The sequence below is a fragment of the Perognathus longimembris genome, chromosome 1, assembly GCF_023159225.1.
Source record: "Perognathus longimembris pacificus isolate PPM17 chromosome 1, ASM2315922v1, whole genome shotgun sequence".
Lineage (NCBI taxonomy): Eukaryota > Metazoa > Chordata > Mammalia > Rodentia > Heteromyidae > Perognathus > Perognathus longimembris.
Genome location: NC_063161.1, coordinates 119,564,465 through 119,589,705, shown reverse-complemented (window position 1 = coordinate 119,589,705; position 25,241 = coordinate 119,564,465). Strand labels below are relative to the sequence as shown.

At 41.5% G+C, this 25,241-nt stretch overlaps 1 protein-coding gene across 1 annotated transcript in view; it reads left to right on the top strand.

Annotated features, from left to right (window-relative positions):
- Slc24a2 (solute carrier family 24 member 2) overlaps positions 1-25,241 on the top strand; it is a 224,223-nt gene that overhangs the window by 181,469 nt on the left and 17,513 nt on the right. Inside the window, exons 5-6 of the mRNA XM_048357576.1 lie at positions 8,697-8,795; positions 11,794-11,912. Coding sequence (XP_048213533.1) covers positions 8,697-8,795; positions 11,794-11,912 — 218 coding nt within the window. The remainder of the gene's footprint in view (positions 1-8,696; positions 8,796-11,793; positions 11,913-25,241) is intronic.

Sequence of the window (25,241 nt, the reverse complement as noted above, 5' to 3'; positions counted from 1 at the left end):
TTTATGAAGGGATTCAGAACTACAGTTGAAAACTGAAAGATTAATTAAGATGCTATAACCAACTTCCAGTTTGGAAAGGTTTAACCTAAAGAGTGCAAAGGTAGCACCAAGGGCTGGGAATATGGCCTTAGTGCTTGTCTCATATACATGAAGCCCTAGGTTCGATTCCTCAGTACCACATATATAGAAAATGGCCAGAAGTGGCACTGTAGCTCAGTGGCAGAGTGCTAGCCTTGAGCAAAAATGAAGCCAAGGACAGTGCTCTGGCCCTGCATTCAAGGACCAGGACTGGCAAAACAAAAACAATAACAAAGGTAGCACCAAAAGAACTTGTCAACAAATTGGTTATTGTCACCAAAAAGGTTTCTTAAAAGAGTGAGGAAAACTGGAGTACGGAAGTCACTAATAGAACATCCAAGAAGATGAGCAGGCTCCTGAGAAGGAAGATGACATGCTGACTTTGAGGCATGTTGACTTTGTCCCAGGAACTTCTTGTAAGTAGAAGTGTTCAGAAGTTGGCTAGAGAAGAGGAGCTGGGCTTGAGAATCATGGAGATTCGGGAAATGGTGATTTGAATCCTCAGGGAATAGAGCCAGGAAGAACACTGAGAAATACTGGCCTGTAAGGGGAGCAGTGAGCATCTCTTGAAATCAAAGACAAGGGGCTGGGACTATGGCCTAGTGGCAAGAGTGCTTGCTTTGTATACATGAAGCCCTGGGTTTGATTCCCCAGCACCACATATACAGAAAATGGCCAGAAGTGGCACTGTGGCTCAAGTGGCCAAGTGCTAGCCTTGAGCAAAAAGAAGCCAGGGACAGTGCTCAGGCCCTGAGTCCAAGCCCCAGGACTGGCCAAAAAAAAAAAAAAAAAAAAATCAAAGACAAAAAATACCAAAGGCCTAAAAAAAAAAAAAAAAAAAAGTTCTATAGAGGCAAAAAAAGTAGCTCTGGCCAGTACCTTGGCATAATGTTGACACATGCCAGGTGTAAATGAATATGTGAACACAGGAAACATTAGGACAGGAACAACCAACAGGTACCTTGAAGTCCAGAAAAACGTTCCCAAACTGAGAGACACTTGGTCACAAGTGGCCTTGAGATAAGAGGGAAAGATTGAAGATCAAAGATTTGAGATTAGAAGAGACAAGACACTGAAAACAAAGAAAAGACATAAAACACTGGAAATGTTTGAGTTATTTACAAACATATGCTCACATTTCCAATTATGAGATAACCCTATGAGGAGGTAGACTAGAACAAATTCCCAATTCAACAGATATGTTCTTTACATGTGGCCACAGGGATCATTCTTATGAAACATTATTAAAGAAAGTTTAATTGGGTGAGTCTCTTCATTATGTAATGACTTTGGCCATCAGTTGAGATACAATTATGCATATATTCTCATTAATTATACCAACTACTTCCATAATTGTGCCTATCAGTGTAATGACAATGGAATTAGGTTAACCATCTCTATTATGTGGGTCATTCACAAAGTACTAAAGACACTTAACAAAATATTTTACAAGAGTGATTTAATTTCCACCAATAGCAGTATTGTATAAAAAATGGTTGGTATGGTTCACAAAAATTTTTAAACTAATTTGAGACTGCATTTCAGGTTTAGAGATAACATTCTATGCTTTTGTTGAAAAATAAAATTATTATCTTTAATGATTTTTTTTAAGAATAGAAATCAAGGTCTGGGAGGTAGCTCAGTGGCAAAGTGCTTGCCTTGCCAAGTGCAACATCCTGGGTTCGATCCCCAGTACCAAAAAAAGATACAAAAAAAAAAAAAAAGAATAGAAATCAAGCCATCCCTTATTAGGTAAATAAACCACTAGAGTAGGAGAGGACCCATTTCTTCTAGGTAGCCTCTTGAACCTGGACACTTTTGTTTTTATTCTCTGAGTTTCCATACCCACCTACACACACACACTTCCATCCCCAAGAAACCCTTATCATCTGAGCACCAACCTGAAGGTTTTGTTATTAAACGGTTTCCCCTCCAAGCTGTGAAGTCTATAAGGACACTATCTTCTGAATCTACCTGACTCACCAATCATTACTCAGCACGTAGCACAGGTTTGTGTACTCTTTATAGTCTAGAAGATTATTTGTGACCTCTGCTAGTTCAAAAGGAATCTTAACTTCCTAGAAGAGCTAATTATTGCCTGAGATTCATTGCAAATCTGTGAGTATGTGTATGTGTAATGAGTCGAGCATTATTCTAATAAGACATTTGTTGAAAGCATCAAAGATGGCGGGAGGAGAGCCTTTCAACCAGAGAAGATTGCCCTCTAGTGTGGAAAGCAGAGTTCTGGACAGAAAACAGAAATAATGCTGCAGTGCAAGGGCCAAGATAATGATGGATTTATCCACTTGGGAAGGAGTGTGGGTTATCTAGAGAGAAACCTTCAGGTTAGGCCTGGACAAATGAGGAACAGTTTGCTAATGCAGGAGGAACCACGATCCCTGCAATTTACAGGACTCACTGAACCTCTTCCATCACAGGAGCTCCTTTCTGCACCCACTGCATTGGCCCTGGAAATGTGCAGAAGTGGTAAGACTCTCTCTGCCTTCTACTTCAATAGTATAAATCGCTAATACCTCTCAAAATTCTTAAAGTCTTATAGTTAGACTTCAGCCTCACTGGAGCCATGGGCCTGGGATATCTTGAAAGCATTTACTTTGGATCATTGACCAACAGGAAGGAGTTAGAACTTCAAATTCTTGCCTACACACCAAGAACACAAGGATCTCTTGAGCCCTACTGGGTTCTGAAAATATGGCAATGAGCAAAAATCTATGACAATCCCTGTCCTTGTGGAGTTCATGTGTTAGTAGAAAACAAGTAATCAGTAGCAATTATGGGTAGTATATAGGCATACTGGATGTAGAGAAAATAAGCTGCCCATCAGAAATGATAGGGATTCATCCAATTTAATGAAGTTCAAAGAAGCCTCAATGAGATGACATGATGGAGGTAAGTCACTGAGCCCCAGATTCTGGAGGAAAAACATTCCAGGTAGAGAAACAGCCAGTGACATAGCCCGGAAATGGAATTGTGCAGTGTTTTTTTTGTTTGTTTGTTTGTTTGTTTTGGCCAGTCCTGGGCCTTGGACTCAGGGCCTGAGCACTGTCCCTGGCTTCTTCCCGCTCAAGGCTAGCACTCTGCCACTTGAGCCACAGCGCCGCTTCTGGCCATTTTCTGTATATGTGGTGCTGGGGAATCGAACCTAGGACCTCGTGTATCCGAGGCAGGCACTCTTGCCACTAGGCTATATCCCCAGCCCTGTGCAGTGTTTTTAAGAAAGAGTGAGAAGGCCTGCCTGGTTTGAGCAGTCAACAAGGCCCTGGCTGTCAGGTAGAGCTTAACTAGATAGAATCTTCCAGGTCATTGTAAGGATCTTGACCTTTACTTTAAACTTGGGAGCCAGGATTTTCACAGAAAAAGGGAAGGTATCATCTGATATATTGATCCCTAAGGATCCCTAAAATGGAGATGAGCCTGAGAGATGGTGAAAGAAGGGGAACAGTAGGAAACTCAGAGCAGTCCAGCAGTTCCACTGAGTGATAATGCTGTCTGGGCCTAGAGGTGAAGGGCTGAGAAGAAGAAACAGATTCTGAACTGTGAAATTCAAAATAGAGCTACCAGAGTTGTGATGGATGGCATGTTGAGTTTGAGAAAAAGTGAAGAGCTCAGAATAACAATGCTGCCACAAGGATTCTGTCGTAAGCTTTGTCACAATGATGTGGGCTTGTCTGCCTGACTGCCGCCATTGCTTCCCAGAGAAAGAGCAGGGAATAACTTGGGGGAAAGTGGAGGCAAACTTTTGTTTTCTTGTTCTTTCTTGTGGATTTTTTTTTTTCTTTTTGCCAGTCCTGGGTCTTGAACTCAGGGCCTGAGCACTTCTTTTTTGCTTCTTTTTGCTCAAGGCTAGCACTCTGCCACTTAAGCCACAGCGCCACTTCTGGCCGTTTTCTATATATGTGGTGCTGAGGAATTGAACCCAGGGCTTCATGTATATGAGGCAAGCACTCTTGCCATTAGGCCATATTCCCAGCCCCAAACTTTTGCTTTCTCAACTACCTGCCAAACTCTAAACTTCAAAGAAAGAAACAGAAAAGGCAGAAAGGAAAACACAAAAATAGATTCTGAGAGACTTATTTTCATGTGTTCCCTTGTGTTTCTTTCTTTCTTTCTTCTCTCAAGCATGGCCCATTCCCCCAAGGTGTGTATGATCGCTCCTATGCATCAATCCTTTTGGTCCCTTTCTTTTTAGCTCTGTGGCAGCTCAGAAGTAGCTAAACTGATTGCCAATCCAAAAGTTTCCTTTTGTAACTTCCTGTTATAGACTTTGTGGGAAAGATGTGAAGGAATTTCTTAGGGGCTGTTTTCATTAATTAACACAATACTAACCAAATTCATTTTCTTCCCCTGAAAAGTCCCTCCAAATACTATGGAGGGAGGGAGGATGCCTGTTATATCTCAGAGGTTTTATCAAAGATTCTAATTGCCAGTTGTTTTTCTAAACATATTCTTATTCACATTAGTCCTTTAGCTTTGATCTTTTCCTTCCACACTTCCCTACCACCCCCTTAACACTCATTCCTCCAAGGATACTTGACTGGTACTCTTTTGCAAATTTCAGAAGAAACTAAATTATATTAAAACTATGTGCCAGGTTTTGACGTAGGTGCCTCACGATTTGGGCATAGTTTGCTATTTCTGAGATTTCTAAGAATGCAAATATCTGTAGCTATATAAAACTACAACACCTTAAAAGTTTACACCTCAACAGATTATACTTTTTAAGATTGCCTTAAAATATAGTAAAAAAATTACTCTTTCATTCACCTTGAGAAATACTCAAAAATATCTTCATTCTTTATCACCAGGCACAAAGTTTCACAATAGTTCTTGAGATCTGTCCTTCTAGGCTGGACCTAACAACACAAATTCTGTATCTAAAATTTGGAGCTAATTTTTTGGGAGATTCCCTGGAATCTAAACACCAAATCAAGAAAGTACTGGATATTTACATTTCTCACTCTCTATGTGGCTAATTCTTTATTTCTGGCTGTACACATTGATACTAGAAAATAGCAATAATCCTTAAGCAACTCAAGGGTCTTAGTACCTTTGCCCCTAAGTTTTCTGTAGGAGTGTTTCTCTTTTTCCTCTTATGTGCAGATTTTTTTCCCAAGCCACATACTATGATAAGAATTTTATATACATTTTCTCACATAGGCCATGGATTCCTTATTTAACAGATGAGGAAAACAAAGCTCAGAATTATGTAGGAACCAAAGAAAGAAGGAAGGGAAGGAGGGAGGGAGGGATTGGGGGGAGAGAGAAAGGAAGGGGGAAGGGAAAAGGAAAGGGAAGAAAAGGAAAGGAAAGGAAAACACCACCTGGAAAAGCCAGTGAAAAATCTAGGACATAGAGTCAGATCTACTTGACTCTAAATCTCCTCCATTTAACCCCAAGTCTATACTGTCCCTCCAACCTGAAATGGTAACTTGAAGAAAACAGGTCCTGAAGGTGCCATGACTTCCTACCTGAAAGGTCCCATTGAAAATTAGCATTTCTCAGAAGAGGCCCCAGGTTCCTCAGAGATCTGCTGGGCTGAGATGAGCATGCTTTCACTCCTCAGGCTCTGCCCACCACCAGGAAAGTGCATGTATATGCTCAGAATTCTGAAGGAGAGCCTTCCAATACTGCCTTTCTAGAAGCTAATCATCTCAGGAAAACCATTTTAGGATATGAAGTGGCCACTGTCACACTTAAAATTCAGAATGGTTGCTGGGTGTGACCGTAGTCAAGGAACATAGGCGGATTAAAGAAGTTGACGTCTGTAGAGGAGACAGTTTCCTAACCACCTTCACTGCCTTGCCTTGCTGCCCACAGGCTGTCAAATCCCAAAGCAGTCCCTCCTCCACATGGTACCACGTGGTATAAAAAGACATTCTAGGGGCTGGGAATATGGCCTAGTGGTAAAGTGCTCATCTCATATACATGAAGCCCTGAGTTCGATTCCTCAGCACCACATATATAGAAAAAGCTGGAAATGGCGCTGTGGCTCAAGTGGCAGAGTGCTAGCCTTGAGCAAAAAGAAGCCAGGGACAGTGCTTAGGCCTGGAGTTCAAGCCCCAGGACTGGCAAAAAAAAAAAAAAAGACATTCTACCTACCTGTAAAATAAAAATCCTAAATCTTCTGGCATTTCCCACCTCCTTCACATAAGTCCTTCTTGAAGAATTGGGGAAAACCAACCCCATGCCTGGCTAACTTTATGCCGAAAGATACATCCTGGCAAAGTGAGTGGCTATCTCCTAACATGTTTTCAAGTCCTCTTTTTTTTTTTCTTTTTTGCCAGTCCTGGGGCTCAGACTCAGAGCCTGTATGCTGTCCCTGAGCCTCTCGCCTCTCTTGCTCAATGCTTGTACTCTACCACTTAAGCCACAGCACCACCTCCAGCTTTTGCTGTGTATGTGGTACTGAGGAATCAAACCCAGGGCTTCATGCATGCTAGGCAAGCACTCTACCACTAACTAAGCCACCTTTCCATCCCCCTCCTTTAAAAATAAAATAATTTCTTTCTGGCATACATCTAAGCTCTGATGAGTCTTGTTAAGTACAGATAAGATGGGATCAGCTGGTTTCTCACAAACTTCCCTTTGCCATGTTTCACGACTACAACATTATTCAGATTGGGGTCTTATTTCTGGATTTATTTTTACAGGTATGTTTATTCCTCTTCTGAGTCCTTTCCTATTTATCATTATTTTATATGTAACGTTTAAAAAAAAACCAAATACCAATCATATTTATTTCATGCAATTGCAAAATGATTTAAGAATGACTCCACAACAAAATGATAAATTTCGCATCAGGTGAAGTTTCAGAATCTCCTTTCCCTCTTTAGTGAAAAGCACATGATATGAGGACAGCTGGAGCTGTATTCCACAGGAAGTAACTCTTCTTTTGGCTTCATCTGGTCCTCAAAAAAGACTAGATCCGGCAGCCACGAAAGTGTCTGGCATCACCACAGGCCATTACATTCCTGCCTACCACCTCCTTCCTGTATTTTCTTTTTCTCTTTTTCCATTCTTTCATTGATCTCTTACCTCCTTATTTTCCCGATTCCCAGACTTCCTTTGCTTTCCCTTTTTACTTCCCACAATTTGCCTTGTAGATTAAATAAAAATAACTGAATTCAAACTACCTTCCAGGATGGTGACCCTCACACTGACCTTCAACATTCATCAAGGACAAATAGACCTCAAGGCATCTCCTTCCTTCTCATTTCTTTCCATAGCCAAAGCCCTATTCTGACCTCCTTTTCCTCTGTGTAGTGTTTCTCTTCCTGCCATGTTTCAGAATACTCTTTGTGCTGCAAATCTGTTGCCCATACCAACCTCCTTCTATCCTAGAGGTACCTTCATGTTGGAAGCTAGATTTACAGCTAATGGAGCTTTGAACAAAAAGAGCCTAATCCTAGATTGCCTTCCTGTTGGAGTTGACAGATTCTGTCTGTCCCAAACAGAGGCCTAATGAACTGATTTGACTATATTTTGTGATTTCTATCAACCACAGAGGGAGGGGAAGTGGATGCCTATCAGCTATGCCCCAGCCTGGGAAGAGAGATTCTCCAGGAGACACACATTTGGTTGATATGGTTGTAACCAAAAGTAGAATAAGATTCCCTGTGAGTATGCAGCTAGAAAATGCACCAGCAACAAATTTCTAGTGGGAAAATTATGGTATTTTGAGGAGCTCATCCTATCTGAATGTAGGCAATAATCATTGTTGGTTTAAAATGAGAAGTTTTGGTACTTTGAATATTCCCAAGGAAGAAAAATCAAGGATTAAGAAAGAAAAAGAAATGTGCTATCTATCTTTCCCTCCTCTCTGCACTTTTGCATGTTTATTTTCTTGCTTGCTGCATGTATTTACCCATTCATTATGTGAATGATCCCGAAGAAATGAAGCATCACACTGTGGCAGAGCTATTCAAAATGATTACATTGAGTACTATATTTTCCCCCAGCACCTTTCCCAATGTGTCTCATCACCAGCATTACTTGCTGTGCTCAGTTGATCATTCTTTGTCCTAAATCCCCAAATGGAATCAGTTGCCTCCTTAATGCTTTAATTGCAGCTGACTCAGCTTATCTGGAAAGCTGTGATGCCTGTTCCTGTAATGTTAATTATGATAAATGCTGGGAAACCAAAGCCAAATCAAACGATTCCTGGGTTTGGTTTTCTTTTCCAGCTCATTGTCAAAAACTGATCTAGGATGAATATTTATTTACAGAGAAACTGTTCTGTCTTCAGATTGGCTCTGGGTATTTAGACCACTTCAGATCTCAAACAGTAGGGAGGGTAATAGCAATACTTACTATTCTTTGTTTATTTGTGAGCAACTGGGTGGGGAGAGAAGAGGTTCCAGTCAGGCCTTTCATCTGTGGTTCAGCAGCTTGAGGCTCTCACAGAGAGAATGGAAATTGAAGAATCTACGGAGGTAAGAAAGTACCCTTCACACAGGTCCAGGGGCCTGTGGTATGGTCCCTGCTGTAGTGCAGCAGAACTGGAGAAGACATGTGCCTGCCTTCTGATGCCTCTCCATTGCCACAAGACTCTCTTCCTCCTCACTCTGTCTCTTTCCCACCACTTTCTCTTGCTTCAGGGAGGTTCAGAGAAAAAGCTTCAATTCTCCACAAGATTGCCAAGAAAAAATGCCAGGTGGATGAAAATGAGAGGCAGAATGGGGCTGCCAACCATGTAGGTGAGTACAGACAGACATCCATCACCCTCACTTCCTGGGGCTGAGAGGAACAAAGGGGCAGGGCTCAGCATAGGCACCCCTGGCTCCATCCCAGTGCAGAACCCTCTAGCATAGCCCTTTCCCAAACAGGAGTAAATGAGGTCCTCTTCTCGGAATGAGGCAGGGCAGAAAAAGACACAGCATGGTCACTAATAAATCTAGGGGAAGCCCAATGGGAGTAAAATGACTCTTAATGAACCCCTAACCTGGCATTGCCACTCAAGAGTAGACCATCTCTTCTTCATTTTAGAGATTCCACATAAAAAAGGACCCACACAGGTCATTCAATATTTTAACAAAGGGGTGCTTCCTCCTATAATTCTTGCCTGATAACCAGATTATATGTCTATGCATTGCTAACAACCACTAAGTCACCACTCAGTCTCTCCCTGAAAGAATGCTAGAATCTCTTTGAGTTGATGCTGCTGCTTTTGGTATGAACTCAACAGCATCAGCCTGGTCTCCTTTGGCTGACTTTTCTAGATCTCCTGTGTGCCCAGATTGTGACATTCAGGCGTCTTATTTTAACTTGAAGCATGGTGTTCCTCCTGTCTGTAACTATAATATAGCTCCCTAATTCTAACTTCAAACCAAATTTAACCTAATCTGGATCTATGCTATAAATGACGCTATTTCCCAAGTAACTAAAATTATCTGCAGACAAAACCCAACAGTGTTAGACTCAAAATATATGACACTCCACAGACGTTTCTGACTCTCCTCTTATCCTAACTTCTAGCTCAGGGAAAAAAATGTTAACAGAATAACATTTGGGATTCAAAATATTAATGTTGGTTACTTCTTGAAGTTGAGATTATAAATCATATATATTTTGCTATTTTATGAAACATGAAGTCACACCATTAATGTCTGACACCTTGATTGAGATATTAGGATTAATTAATTGAGCTGTTTGGGGATTTTTTTGTTTGTTTTTCATTTATTTCACATTTTTAACTTCTCTTTTGTGGCGTGAAGTAGATTGAGTATAATACTTAATGCCTGAGTTCCATCTTAACCTTCCTCCTGATAATTTACCACCTTAGGCCTGGGCTGAATCATTCGTGACAGTATGGACACATAAGCCAAGAAATTCCAATGTTGATACGCCCTCAAATTACACAAAAAGATTGTGTATCTAAAGTCTTTGCTATTCACAGAAAGCTCAAGACTTAATTTTCATGTTTTATTTGGTGGTTAAAAAAAAAAAAACCTTGCCAAGTAAAAGCACACTTGCGTGAGGTACTTACCTGACAGGTAGTTTCTTATTGCTCACCTCTATCCTTGGTCATCTAGCTCCCTGAAGTACACAGTATCCTAACCTAGGGTCAAGGTAGTCATGGCAGACTGACCTTGTATCGCTACAGCCCAATGTAGTGAGCAATCTTTAGTTTAAATAATTCAATCAGCACACATGTACCTCAGTCATTGTTAAAAACATGGGCAGATCAAGTTAAATTGAGTTTCTATGGCCTTCTATATTTAAACCTATGTATGCATCTATGTGCCCCAACTACATACTTAAATGTAAAGAATCTCCCTATGATTTCCAATATTGAGCTGCTTCAAATCCAGAAATTGCCTGAGCCTCTTAAATTATTTCCTTATGTACAAAGTGATAGAGACACTCAATCCTCTGAACTTGTTAGGAAAAAAAACAAATTCTGAGTGTCAACAGGCAGCCTGAGACTCCTGGCATCCATGAGCTTACTGATATACCCACTAGTACTCGCACCACGCCACACAACTGCCTGCTCCATTGTGCCCCAGGATTGATTCCATACTGAGTAGATTGCAATAGGAGCATTTTTATTTCTCTCTCACCGAACTCCAGCTAATCCTGAGGTACCTGAACACCTGGAATTGCTCTTCTTAGCCTTGAAAAGAATCTTCTAGGGAAAGGCAGGTAGTAGACTGGGAAATCAAATAGTTTGCACCTTGCTGGTTCTGACCCAGACACTGCTCAGTGCTTTCCATGTACATACTTCCTTATCATTTCAAAGTGTCCTTCTTCCATGGTGGTGTACAGGCAGAATACTAGTACCGTTAACATCACTGTTAACACTGAATCTCACAGAGGTGGAGGAACTTGCTACAGATCCCATAGCACAAGTTATAGAGAAAGAGTGTGAACACAGAACTGACTGCTTCCCAGGGCCGCAGAGTCCCAATTTTTAACCAAAGCCCTTGAATCACTTCTCAGATCACAGAGGAAAACTTGACTGCTCTTGACCCTTTGCTCCACACCACCCAAATGCTCTTTCTTTCTCAATTAGGAAGGACACAGACTTTGGCCTCCATTCCTTCTCCATCTCCTTGCTGCTGTTCTTGCAGTAGGAGGCTCAGGCATAACATGCTAAGTCTGTCTTCCCAGAGCCACTGGAGGAGCACAGGCCCACATGCTGCCAAAGCTGAAAGCAACAAACCTTAGAAATCAACTGGTTTAACCTGCCCATTTCAGAGAATAGTCCCCAGTCACAGAATGAGGAGGAAATTTGCCTAAAGTGACAGCCTGATGGTAGCAGGAAAGCATAGGACCTTGGTCTTAGCCAATATCCTCTCTGGAGTTCAGTATAACCAATGGTTGAGGGGTACAGTCCAAAGTATAAATAACAGTGCATAGGTTGCGTGTTGTTTGGGCTTCTAAAGGTCTGCATTTATGTTCCTGAATGACTGGCTCAGCTAAAGGGAAAAAAAAAGAAGAAGAAATGCTGTCAGAGCTGATAGGACTATCACATGACGTGAGGCCACAGCTTAATAGAAATAAGCATGGAAAGCTTCTAATAGAGGAAACAGAGCATGGGGGAAATAGGAAGGGCTTTTGCTATTTAGCCTAACACTAGGCCAGCTGTCTGACATTACTCTCTCCTTAAGCCCAGCATTTCAGAATGTCCTTTGTGAAGTGTCTCTTACCCCCATTGATTGTGTTTGTTTTCTGTGTGTTTAAATTATGTCACAGAAAAAATCGAACTCCCAAACAGCACGAGCACCGAAGTTGAAATGACACCATCCAGTGAGGCTTCAGAACCTGTGCAAAATGGAAATCTCTCCCACAACATTGAAGCTGCAGAGGCCCAGGTATGGCTCTTCCATTGTTCTTCTGGACTGCTGTTCTTCCTGATGTGTCAGCACAGCGGTGTGGACCAGGTGTCCTTCTTAAGGGCCCCAGCTCCCAGCTGGTCGGGCACCAAGTACAATTGGTTGTGTGTTCCAGTACCACACTATGGCCTCCACAGGTGCCAACTTCTAGGTTTATTGAATGAATAAACACATGTATTCTCTGAGCCATTGTTTCCCAGGATTAGGTTACATGGCTCATCTCACAGATGAAAATGTAGACCTTGATGCTGCCCAACCTTTTCTCTGTCCTTCGAGTCAGAGTTAAATAATAGAGCTACAACATCACACTTCTACAAGACCATATTGGCTTTCTCTGTCCATCTTGTTGAAGTTAACACTCTCTGGCCCCACCCAGAGAGTGTTCAATGGCACAACCAATCAAATTGTCCCACCTAGTAGCTATAGTACCTAATACTTAGTAAATACCTTCTATGTGCCACAGACTTGACGTAGGCCATTGTGTGGGTGTTGCCACCTTGCTCACAGGATCTCTAGTTGAAGAAGCAGTAGCTCAATTAGATGAAGCAATTCATTGGGTAGACCTGGGTGGCAGAAAGGAGGGCTTGAGAGTTCATCTGAGCATTGTCTACATATCATGCCTAGACCTTCTATCATACAGCACTGCCTCTGGATCGGTCACTTAAAAAGCCAAGGCTAGATCAAGACAAGGCTTCTCAAACTCAGAGATGCACACAAGTTCCCCAGGAATCAGAAGGGAATCTTGCTTAACTCCAGACTCTGATGTGACAAGCAAGAAGCAAGCACAGAGCTCGTAAAGCTCTGGGTTTTAGAGGTGGCATATCAACATGTTAGTGTCACCACTCTGACACATTGCTGCGTGCCAATGAAAGCAGCTACCTTTGGTAGGAACGTAGAACTTAGAGAAGGAAAAGGTTCCATAAAGACAAATTCTGATGTAATCCTAGGTGTTCAGAAGGCTGCGATCTGAGAATCTTGGCTCAAAGCTAGCCCAAGCAGGAAAGTCTGTGAGACTCTTATCTCCAATAAACTACTCAGAAAAAGCCAGAAGCGATGGCATGGCTCAAGTGGTAGAGCACTAACATTGAGCAAAAAGCAGCACAGGGACAGAGCTCAGATCCTGAGTTCAAGCCCCAGAACCAGCACCAAAAAACAAAAAATTCTGATTTCTGCTTGTTGGGTCTGGAGATAGGCTCAGTCTAGAGTCCTACAGGGCTCCTCAGTCATGTCAATCCACAGATTATCCAGAGATTATCCCATTTTTTTCCCATGGAATTTCCTAATGAGCTGAAAAGTTAGACATTGCTCACCAGCATGTTATAGAACTTTCCCCTGCTTTACTAGGAAAAACTCAGCATGAAATGACATCTTTACTTCCCAGGAGAAAGGCATGGTAATTGTGGCCTTGCTCCCTCATAGGAAGATACAAGGGAAAGCTCTTCCTTCAAAGGGGAGCATAAAGAGACTGCAACTCCACTGCCCTTGGCTCCTCTGCCTCCTTACCCTCCTTCTCATAGCTCCAGTCCCTGGGTGTGAGCTCAGGAGTGAGCTGGCAGAGCAGCTTCTGTCCACATGGACAAACAGCATGTGGCAGTAGGAGGCAGGCCTCAAGGACATCTGGCTGCCCTTGGGGCTGGCCTAGGCACAGGTGTGCAAAGGGCCACATGGTCACCATGTTGTTCCATCTGGTCACCAGAGCCCCTACATGCTGCAGAACAGCAAGCATCTCACTGACCTCTCTCTGAGCAGAGCTGCCCTTGGTGTCAGTGCAGACAAGCAGGGTGAATTTGTATTCCATGCTGATGTACTGATTGCTTAAAAACAAGCATGCCTCCTTCCAAAAAAAGTGTCTACTCTCTATCACTGACTGCAGAAAGGCCTAGTGGTGAACTCCAAGTCTACCAAGGGCAATCTCCTCACTAACCTCATTGAGCGCTAGTTCCCTACTCTCTAGAGAGCAGATCATTAGAGTACCTGTTTCGGTGGGGTTAAATGAGATACTATATATAAAGCACTCAGCATAGAACTAGAGGCTAAATATTTATATCACATGTCCATACTTGCCACTTAAACAATAATCAGGTGTCCCTTCTCTGAAGGAATTCATTGTAAGTAAAATGAAAAGAGGTTGTACAATGTATGAGGAATATTCAGGGCATAAATAAGTCTACCAGCCAACATTTGTGATTAGTAATTAGCTATGACCCCATGTGGTTTGTACAAAGTGCTCTGAGGCCTGCTAACAAGGCATTACAAACTCCATGGAGGAGATAACGTTTACATTGGGTATTGATGGATGATCAGGAGTGTGTCACTCAGGGAAGAAAGAACTGAATGACAACATGTGCAGAGGAATAAGACCTTAAGAAAGAAATTTGTGTTTAGGGGTTGGTGGAAAAGTTGATATACCCAGAAGGATAAATTGGCTTGAAATTCTCCAACTGTTCATCTGATCAGAAAGTTGTTAATGGGTCACTTAGGTCAGACAATGGACTGAGCACTGGCCAGGCCCACGTATCCTAGCAGAGCCAGGACTGTAGTACAAACCAATGTGACTATAGTTGGTGGTAGGAAGAGAAAGTAAACAAAGCATGGAGATGGATGGGGAGGCTGACTAAACTGAAGCTGGACTTCCAGAAGGAGCCAGCCAAGTGAATTGTACTGCAAGGGCAGGTATGAACCTGCATTCTTTAGGGAATAATAAATGGAGTGAGGTAGGGAAAGAGGAGGTGACAGTGAGGCCAGGGAGGAAAGCAGACCCTAGACCACAGGGCAGTGGACTTCTTTCTGGGCCAGTGAAGCCACTGGACATGCCCATGTGTGATTGACATATGTAAAAAGGATCCCTGGGGCTGTGGCTCAGAGCATGGATGGGAAGGAAGCATTGATTACAGTCAGTGGAGGAGTAAAAGGAGGGTTCTGCAGGTCTAGGCAGTGTTGTGAGAAGTGTGAGGTTGTGAAGAACATGGCCCATGTGGCCAAGTGGGAATGGCATCTTTGAAGGATTTAGGGGAGCAAGGATGGCATTGGATTGGTTTCCCAAGAAGATAGCTCTTTTACCATGGTCAAAAATATTAAGTATCTGTCACCCACTCTCCAGAGCTCCATTCACAGCTGGGCCTGTAATACTAGCTACTCAGGAGGCTGAGATCTGAGGACTGAGGTTCCAAGTCAGCCCGACAGGAAAGTATATGAGATGCTTATCACCAATTAATCACTAAAAAGCTAGAAGTAGAGCTGTGGTTTAAGAGGTAGAGTGCTAGCCTTGAGCAAAAAAAACTCAGGGATAGTGCCCAAACCCTGAGTTCAAGCCCCAGAAAAGGCATACTACACACACACACACACACACACACACACACACACACACACACACACACACACACTCAATTCGTATCCTGTCCCTAGGTCCACATGGGGCCCTGTTCTTACCACACTACATAAGATGTGTCTTTTTCTAGGTCTGACAAGCTCACAAAGTCCCTAGTTTGATACAATAATGATAGTTGTCCATCCTGATAGCTCAAGGGCTTTCCATACATGAGTTTATTTAACCTTCTCAACATTCCAATGGTGAAAAATTGTTCCTATTTAACAGATAAGGAAACTGAAGTGAGAAAGCACGGAGGGGAATTGAACAGTAATATCCAGCTCCCTGGAACAGAGGCAAGATTCAAATATAAATCTATCCAGAGATTTTTGTTCTCTCCCCCACATCTAGTTATTTTCATTGCTGTTTTCAAAAAGCCCTTATAAGGGATTTCTAATAAGATGTCAGAATATATGGCACTCTAAAGATGTGTTGTTACGGAAAAAAGACAGTAGATCAAAAGTAAGGAAATACAAATAAGTTGGAGACTTTAGTTAAAAGAGGATAAGGAGGAGGAAGAAAAGGCCGAGTGTGGTTGTGCGTGTTTGTAATCCCAGAACTCGGGAGGCTAAGGCAGTAGGCTCACAAGTTGAAGGCCAGCCTGGGCTACATAGGGAATAGCTATTTCCAAAAACAACAACACCCCCACCAAAAAAAGTCAAGGAGTGGAGCTATGGGAGATAGAACAGAAACCAGTGGCTAAATGTGCCATGTAGCCAGTTTTTAAACCACCCGTGAGACAAGAATGGTTTTTAAAACTTTTTTTAAGGAAGCAATAGCAGCTTTTGTGACAGAGACCATATGGACCTCAAAGCCTGAAATACTTACGGTCTAGTCTTTTAAAGGGAAAAATTGTCTGTTCCTAATATAGACCATCCATAGTCATTAAAGAAAAGAAAGGAGGGGGGAAACAAAGAAAAAAATGAGGAAACCCTTTATGTGCTAATTTGGAAGGATCCTCAATGAATGTTAAGTGGAAAGGCAACATACAAAAGCACATCGTATAGTATAGGACAGTATAGTATAGTATGCTAAGGAGAAAAGGAGGGATTTGAGGTGTGATAACTTCCAGAACACATCTTCACAATGGGAGATTGGAATGAGCGCATTTTTCCACACACACCTGCATGGCTGTGAGTTCTGTACCAGTTAAGTGTATTACCTTTTCAAAAAAGAATAACTAGCTCAGTACTGGTGGCTCACACCTATAGTCCTAGCTAATCAGGAGGCTAAGATCTGAAGATCACAGTTCTAAGCCAGCCCAAACAGGAACGTCTATGGCCTGTTTATCCCAATTAACCACCCAAAAAAGCTGAAAGTAGAGATGAGGCTCAAGTGGTAGAGCACTAACCATGAGCACAAAAGAAGTTCGTGGACAGCATCTAGGCCCTGAGTTCATGACCCAGGACCAGAATGCACGCACATGTGCACACACACACACACACACGAATAACAATCAAAATAATAGTAGATTGGATTAAAACAGAAGATACATTCTTTAAACCTTGGAGGAGACACTGTCAGAGATCAATGGCCTGAATTCAAATCCCAGCTCTATCCTTGCCAGTAGTGACCCTGGATGGGGTAATTAATCTCTCTGTTCTCCATTCTCCCTCTCTATGAAACAGATATAATGGTAGCCTCTACCTCCTAGCTTCAGTGTGAGAATCCATAGCCCCTAGAGCAGTTCTCAGCAACCCATAAGTATTGGTTATAGTTAGCTATAGTTAGTTTAAAAAAATTAAAAGCATTTTTAAATAGCTAATAAGTAGCCCAGGTGACAAGGTGTTAAGTTTTCACTACCAAGTTTTGCTTGTGGTCTGAGTGGCGTGGACGGATTGGAGAGCCGTTCCTGAGCCAAAAATACGGAGGCTTGGAATACACAGGTCACAGAAAAGGAGGTCATCCCTGTAGTTGATACTGACAGTTCCTGGCTGGAAAAGCTGGATGATAAAGTGAATCAGAAAAAAACACAAACAAGCAAACATGTCATAAGGACTCTCGGCCACCTGTGGCCCAGCTGCACAAAAATGATTCAATGCTGTTTTGTTCTGTTGGTTTCATTTCTTTCTGAGTTGTATTTCTATTAAGCTGTATGAGAAGTAATGTGTGCATCCCAACTTTATTCGTGGGAATTCTGAGCACCCTATATCATACTCACTACTAGTATTCTCCTGAGAGTGTATCCTTTCTTGTTAATTAACCTGCTGTTTTTAAAAGCCTTTTTACAAGGGAACTAATTTCCATTGACACCTCTTCTCAGAGGTTTATCCAGTATGCACCTCTCTTCATTGGTAATGAAGAGCATTTTAAAAATACACTCTCAAGGCCAAGTGTGGTGGCTCACATTTGTAATCCCAGCTGCTGACGCTACTGACCTTGGACGATCACATACCAGGCCAACCCTGTCAGAAACGTTCAAAGGACTCCTTCCTGTTCAACCCCCAGCAAGGCATGGTGACACACATCTGTCATCCTAGCTATGCAGGAAACTAAGATCTGAAGGACAGCAGGAAAACCCCATGAACTCCCATCTTAATGGGGAAAAAAGAAATGGACGTGGCAAAGCATGCTTGTCATCTCCACTACAACAGGAAGTCTAAAATAAGCAAGGGGAGGGCCAGGCATGCATCTGAGCAGGAAGCTAGACCCTATCTCACGATGACCAGTGCAAACAAGGGCTGGAGACATGACTCAGTAGTAGTGGGCTTACCTAGAAAGTATAAGGCACTGAGTTCAGACTTCAGCATTACACACACACACACACACACACACACACACACACACACACACACACACACACACACCTCTCAAAGGAAGCAAGCCCTGTATAAAAAGAGGGTTTGCTTCTGTAGGACCCAAAGATAATCTGACTCTTACACAGCTTAGATCTGATTCCCTTCTCTTATGCTGGGAACCAGTTCATGTTGTCCACACCAGCGCAGGGAAATGGATCAGGACTGCCACCATTTACCAACCTTCCTAAATTTTCCATGTGGAGAATTTAGCCAGGATTGAAGTACAATTAAAAGAAATTCTGTCTTACCCATAACCTATGTTCTTACATTTTAATTTTGCCAGACTAGGAGCTATAGCTCAGACCAGGGGCAAAGCATTTGTCTCCCATGCACTCAGCCCTGGGTATGATTCTCAGCACCAAAAGGAAGAGCCCAATACCAGTGACTCAAGCCTGTAATCCTAGCCAGGCTGAGATCTATTTTTTTGCTTTATTATTATTGCATCCATTGTGAAGGAGTTTCAACTTTGCTAACAACAAAGAAAAATTAAGATTTACCAAGAAGTAAACCCACTGAACATCTTGTATGTCTCCCTCATCTTAAAAAATAATGTTTGTCGGAAAATTGAGGTGAGGGGTTGGGTTAGGAGGGATGGTGGAAAATGATGAAAAAGGTGATATTGATCAAGATGCATTACACTTATAATTTGTTGAATATTTAATTATAATAAAATAATAATTTAAAATAACAATAAAAAATAATGTTTGGAGCTGGGTGCCTGTGACTGGCACCTGTAATCCTAGCTGCTCAGGAAGCTGAGATCTGACAGGAATGTCATACAATTCTCCATCCAGGCCAACACAGCCAAATCTAAGGTGTTTTACTGAACAGGCCTAAACATGTACGTTCCGTATCTAGGGGAGATAACTTTTGTTCTCTCAGTTTATATGTAAATAGGAAAGTTCAAGTCCAGTTCCTGTGTTTGATTACCTGCACAATATTTTCCAAGTGTTTAAGATGCACTCAGAGGCCTTTTAACATATTTTTAAAGTGAAATATATACAGATATAAGACTTGAATTTCTGCCTAACTCCGAATATTGACAAATTATATGCTCTATTCACTGAGAATCTTGCTGTTAATGATACCATTTGTCATTGTACTTTCCGAGCAGTTTGAAGAATGTCTGTTTATCCTTAAGATACTTTAAAAGCTGACTACTAATAAAGGAGAGAACTCATTAACACCCTGAAAATACATTAACATCAATCTTCCTATGAGTAATTCTGATCCAACTGATAAGACAATGAAAATGATTTTTTTTATTATCCGTTATAATTTTCCAGTTAGCGTTTATGGTAACAAATCTTTGTATATTATATTAACAAGATTTACAAAACTGATGAAAACTCCAGAAAACCAATTTGCAATAACACTACAGAAAGAAATCCATCTTGTCCATAGTCCGCACTGCAGAATTATTTGGGCAAAATGCAAAGTAAAGGAAAATAATTGCATTGCACCACTTTTTCCAGAGACCATTTGACATCATTGTAAAATGAGTTCCTGGCTTCTATGAAAACTTAGGTCCAGACAGCTTCATCATTCACAATAATTTATTTTGAAACCTTGGTTTCAAATAGAGCCCTGGAAATAATTAAGCTTTCAGATTGCCATTGTTCATTTTCTGTTGAATGTGCAATTTCTTTCTTTCTTTCTTTTTTTTTGGTAGTTGGTGGTGGTGGTGGTGTGGTGCTACTAGGGTTTGAACTCTGGACCTTGAGCTTGTTAGACAGGCACTCTACCACTTCGCCACTCCTCCAGCCTCTAGGTGCTAAAAGCCTTATGCTAGAATTGTTTTCATCTATATTTAATACGAGCCACGATGGTATTGTACAGGGAATGAATTATTGCCTACCATCAGGCAAGCAAGGATGTGTCACTTTTTAAGAAATCAGTTTTCTAGTTAAATGTTAGCTCTGCTGGTTCAGGATGTCCACACAGAAGGCAAGACAAATGTGTCAGGATGCTCTCTTCCAAAAAGAGATGTCTCTCCACTTACTTCTTCTGGGATTATTTTGCATACAAGAGATAAGAGATAGGCACATAGAAGATAAGTACAAAGCACAGACAATGGAGGATATTGGTACGAAATATGAATATGAAGATATTGAGGAACTAAGAGAACAAAAATAAAATGTTCTAAGATTCAAAGATGGAGTTAAAACAAGGGCAATTTCAACACAAATTATATTTAATAAACACAATGATATATTTCAAATCCAAAAATCATCTACCTGAAAAAAATGACCTCTGTAAAAAGACCTAATAATACCTTAATAAAGTATCATGTATTGGATAACAAACAATAGAATATTATTTCCTTACAGTTTGAGGGTTAAAAGTTCAAGACCAAGCTCTAGCAGAGTTGGCCTCTAGTCAGCTCTCTTCCTGTATGTACATATTGCCTTTTCATCATGTTCTTTTTCTTTTCTTTTCTTTTCTTTGGGGGGGGGGGGTTGGTTGTGGGGCTTTAACTCAGTCTCATCATGTTCTTATATAGCCTTTCCTCAATAACCATTAGTGGAACAGGAGAAGGTATAGAGAGGTAAGAAAGAGTAAAAGAAAAAAGAGAGAAAGACAGAGAGGAAGAGAGAGAGAAATAGGGAGAGGGAATGAGAGAGGGAGAGAAAGGAAAAAAAGATAGAGGAAGATAGCGAGGGAGAGGGAGACATGAGAAGAGAGAGAACACCTGAGACTTCTGGTGGCTCTTCTCTTTGAGGACACTAATCCTTTGTGATCAGGGCGCCACCCTCAGACCTTCGTTTAACCTTAATCACTTTCTTAGAGGCTCTATCTCCAAATAGAGCCACACTGGGTTAGGGAGGCTTCAACAAAGCTTTCATTCTTTAAGCATCAGTAAGGACTCAAATATTAAAGTTGAGTACTGGAAGTTTCCAAGGCTCTCTGATTTTTCCATCATCGAATCTAACATTTTTTTCTTCTTTAAGACTCTCCTATTATTATTGCCTTTTTGAAGAAGAAAGGCAAATGAATCTTTACCCTTAGATTTTGAGACCTCTAAGTTAGCTTATAACATGGATTCATAGCACACTTTGTTTGTCAAATCCAAGAATTACAGCTTCAGGGACCCAAAAGAGATATTTAATTCCACATGTTTCAAGTCTGTGAGACCAAAACGATCTACAACCCAGTAGTGAATATTTTTATGGGTCAATCTTTCCCATAATCCAATTTCAAGCATAATGTCTATTTCTAGAGTCATCTTACATAAGAAAGACTGTTAGTATTTGACCCCACTAACAGGCCAGCACATCTATCTGAAATGGAAATAAGAAGGACTTACCAAGCCCAAGTAAACCAATGTTTATGAGTGGGAGTTTGTGGGCATTTCCTCTGCCCTACAGTGCGATATAATTAACATAAGAGAAGGCACTCTGTGAACTATTTTCTTGGGAGGTACCTTCTAGTGGCCAACATTCATTTCCGTGTCTTTCACTGTTTTTAAGTATGACTGAACACTTCTGATAATCTTACAACAAAGACATTCAATTCTATTGTTTTTAACTCAGCACAAAGCACAGAGTCAAGGTGTCACAACATTACAAGTCTCACCATCTGCTTAGAAGCTTTATTTCTGATAGAAAGTCTACTTAAAGCTACCTACCAAAATACAATCATGTTTCTCCTTATTTTCTCTTTAGATTTATTTACAAGGGCATTCTATTTATTCATATTCACTACGAGAAGAGGAAATTAAATGTTGGGATCACTATAGTCAACAAGTACTTGACAAATATTAGAAGGAATCATACAAATCATGGCAGTTTCTGCTTTCATATCAAACAATTGAATTATAGAATTTTATTACCAGAAATACCATTATAATTTACCTACTCAAACTTCTCTCTCTCCTAAATGTCCTTGAAGAAATTGTTCTCCTGAGAATTTATCTTTAAAAATAATAATAATAACATGTTTGGTTACCATGTGTCAAACACTGTTCTAAATGTTTTTCAAGAATTAAGCCAGTTAATTCTGTAACAACAGTGTTGTGAAAGAATATTCTGAAATGGCATTCATGTTTATGACAGCCTATGTCTGACTTCCTATTGAATAGGAAACCAGGTGAAAAGTGGGCCTGTGCTAATCCCTTCTGGAACTCTTCATTCATAATTAAGGCACTGTTGGGATTTCACTCTGGAAGCCTTGCACAGGCTCATTGTAGAGGCACACACACCTAGACCCCATAGAAACATAATTGGAGAAATTATATGTGCCAGCTTTGTCAAAGAGGGTGCTTTCAATGCTTCAGTAATGAAAGAGAGAGAAGGGAGAAAGAGAGTAGGGAGTCCCATGTTTAGGGATGAAGCTGTTTTCTTAGATACATTCTTATTAGCCTTCGAACACTGAATGATGGAATCTGAAAATAATTCCATCTATTTCAGCTCTTGCTAAAGTTAGCTCTAACAAGGTTTATTATTGTAAAAGGCCTCTTCATCATCTTTCACAATAACTCCTCCATACCCATTTCAGAAGGAGCCAGAATGGGATTATCCACAGGTATAGGAATCCAGAGTGACATCAAACAATGAAGGGCACATAAAACCTCAAGCCCTTACTGGGGCATTTAGTAGGCTTGATGGCTGGCTGCCTTCTCCTCCAGAAACCAGAGCTCAAGCTCTGCACTTTTTTCTTGGATCCAGATGCTTAGGAACAAGTTGTTACTCACAAGCCATGTTTATGAACCGGCTGTCCAGGGCCTGGGAATATGGCTTAGTGGTAGAGTGCTTGCCTTGCATGCTTGAAGCCCTGGGTTCAATTCCTCAGCACATAAACAGCAAAGGTCAGAAGGGGAGCTGTGGCTTAAGTGCTAGCCTTGAGTAAAAGGAATCCAGGGACAGTGCTTAGGCCCTGAGTCCAAGCTCTAGGACTGGCAAAAAAAAAAAAAAAAAGAACCTACTGTCCATTTGTGTCTTCTCAGTGCCTGCCTTCTATTTTTAAATGCACATTTTGGAGATGTCACTAAAGGACAGCTCCTTCAATCCACACCCCAAATCTGCCCTTTGTTTTCCCTCTCCCCTGCTGTGGATGTGACATGATGCTGAGAAAAGGGAGAGAAGACAATGTGTAGATGTTTCCTGGAAGCTTTTCAAAGAAATGTGGGCCATCTAAACCACCAAGAAAGGGCTTTATGTAGAAGAATATTAGTGTTTTCTATAGCTAAGTTAAAAATAATGATAATAAAGTTAATATGAAACAAAAAGAGGAGCCTGGTATAACTGGGCATACACTGCAAGCCTGTTTTAAAGACTGAGGAAGAGTGTTGTGGAATCAAGGAAGAGGTCATTAAGGGCCAGAGGTCAGTAAGACCTGGCCTGGCACTTTGACCATCTTCTCACAGTTCTTATCCACCGAATGAAAAAGATGGTCTCTAAGAGCCAGCACTCATCCAACTCTGAAATCTGGGGCACCTTCTCTAGGGCCTCAAACTCTCATCTTAAATGATTTCAGAAGCCTACAATTGTAGCTTGTAATCTATTTGTGCACAGAGGATGAGTCAACTGGGCAAGTTCAACCCAAGAAGGTAGTCCCACATTAAAGCATTCTAGGGATGCAGAAACTCACAGTGAGATGGTTTTTAAGGTCTCCTAGGCAATGAAATTTGCACAAGTGTTTGCCAGCAAATGAATTCTATTTTTACTGGCATTTGGGATATTTCAATGCTGATATTTTCTTTTTCTCCTATATCATGTCACACTGAAGAAAGAGATCACCAGTGAAAGAAGTACCACTCTAAGTTCCAAAGTGAGTGAGGACCATGGATTAACACTTTACTTCCAGAGCGAGAAGTGGGCATGAGGCATTATCGCCAATCAATAAAACTTGACTTGAAGGTGGCCTATTTCTAGATTCCTCCTAGGTTTTCATTTTACTTCTCTAGTAGCAGGAATTGCATTACAGAGGGCTGATCTTCACACAGGGATCATGCTTGCATAGGACCCTTTACACAGAAATAACAAATAGGATTGCTTTTAAGAAATAGTTTGGGGGGCTGGGGATGTGGCCTACTGGCAAGACTGCTTGCCTCGTATACATGAGGCCCTGGATTCAATTCCCCAGCACCATATACAGAAAATGGCCAGAAGTGGCGCTGTGGCTCAAGTGGCAGAGTGCTAGCCTTGAGCAAAAAGAAGCCAGGGACAGTGCTAAGGCCCTGCATCCAAGCCCCAGGACTGGCCAAAAAAAACAAAACAAAACAACAAGAAATAGTTTGGGGGCTGGGAATATGACCTAGTGACAAGAGTGCTTGCCTCGTATACAGGAAGCCCTAGGTTTGATTCCTCAGCACCACATATATAGAAAACAGCCAGAAGTGGTGCTGTGGCTCAAGTGGCAAAAAAAGGAAAACCAGGGACAGTGCTCAGGCCCTGAGTTCAAGCCCCAGGACTGGCAAAAAAAAAAAAGTTTTAATTTAAAAAAGAAATATTTGGGGGCTGGGGATGTGGCCTAGTGGTAGAGTGCTTGCCTAGCATGCATGAAGCCCTGGGTTCAATTCCTCAGCACTACATATACAGAAAATAGCTGGAAGTGGCTCTGTGGCTCACGTGGTAGAGTGCTAGCCTTGAGCAAAAAGAAGCCAGGGACAGTGCTCAGACCCTGAGTTCAAGCCCTATGACTGGCAAAAAGAAAAGAAATTGTTCTCAGGCTTTAGAAGCAGAATCCAGTCAAAGCCCCTCCACTGAAAATCTGGTGATAAGCTAGCCACACCAGATACAGAGGTAAGAGAATAAAATGTACATACAAGGAAGCTCAGTAGATACTATGACAACAGGCACCATTCACTGGTAAAACTAAAACAAGCTGATTGCTCCAGACACATTCCAGCAGATGCCTGTGCCTAGAATTCTTTCCTATATTCTATAGGTATCCTCTTGGTCAATCCTCCAGATTTCAATATCTAGAATGGATAAATAAGTCTTGACACATGTCACCAGTTCTCCCTTCCCCCTTCTTCTCCCCTCTCCTTCAATCTGAGAAAATGTCCACTAAATCACAAAAGAGTGTTTCACTTAGGTCTGCCCCACCGCATTTCACAGTGATTCAAATGCTACTTGCAAAAGTGTATCTGAAAGCCAGGTACCAGAGACTCATGTCTATAATTCTAGCCACCCATAAGGC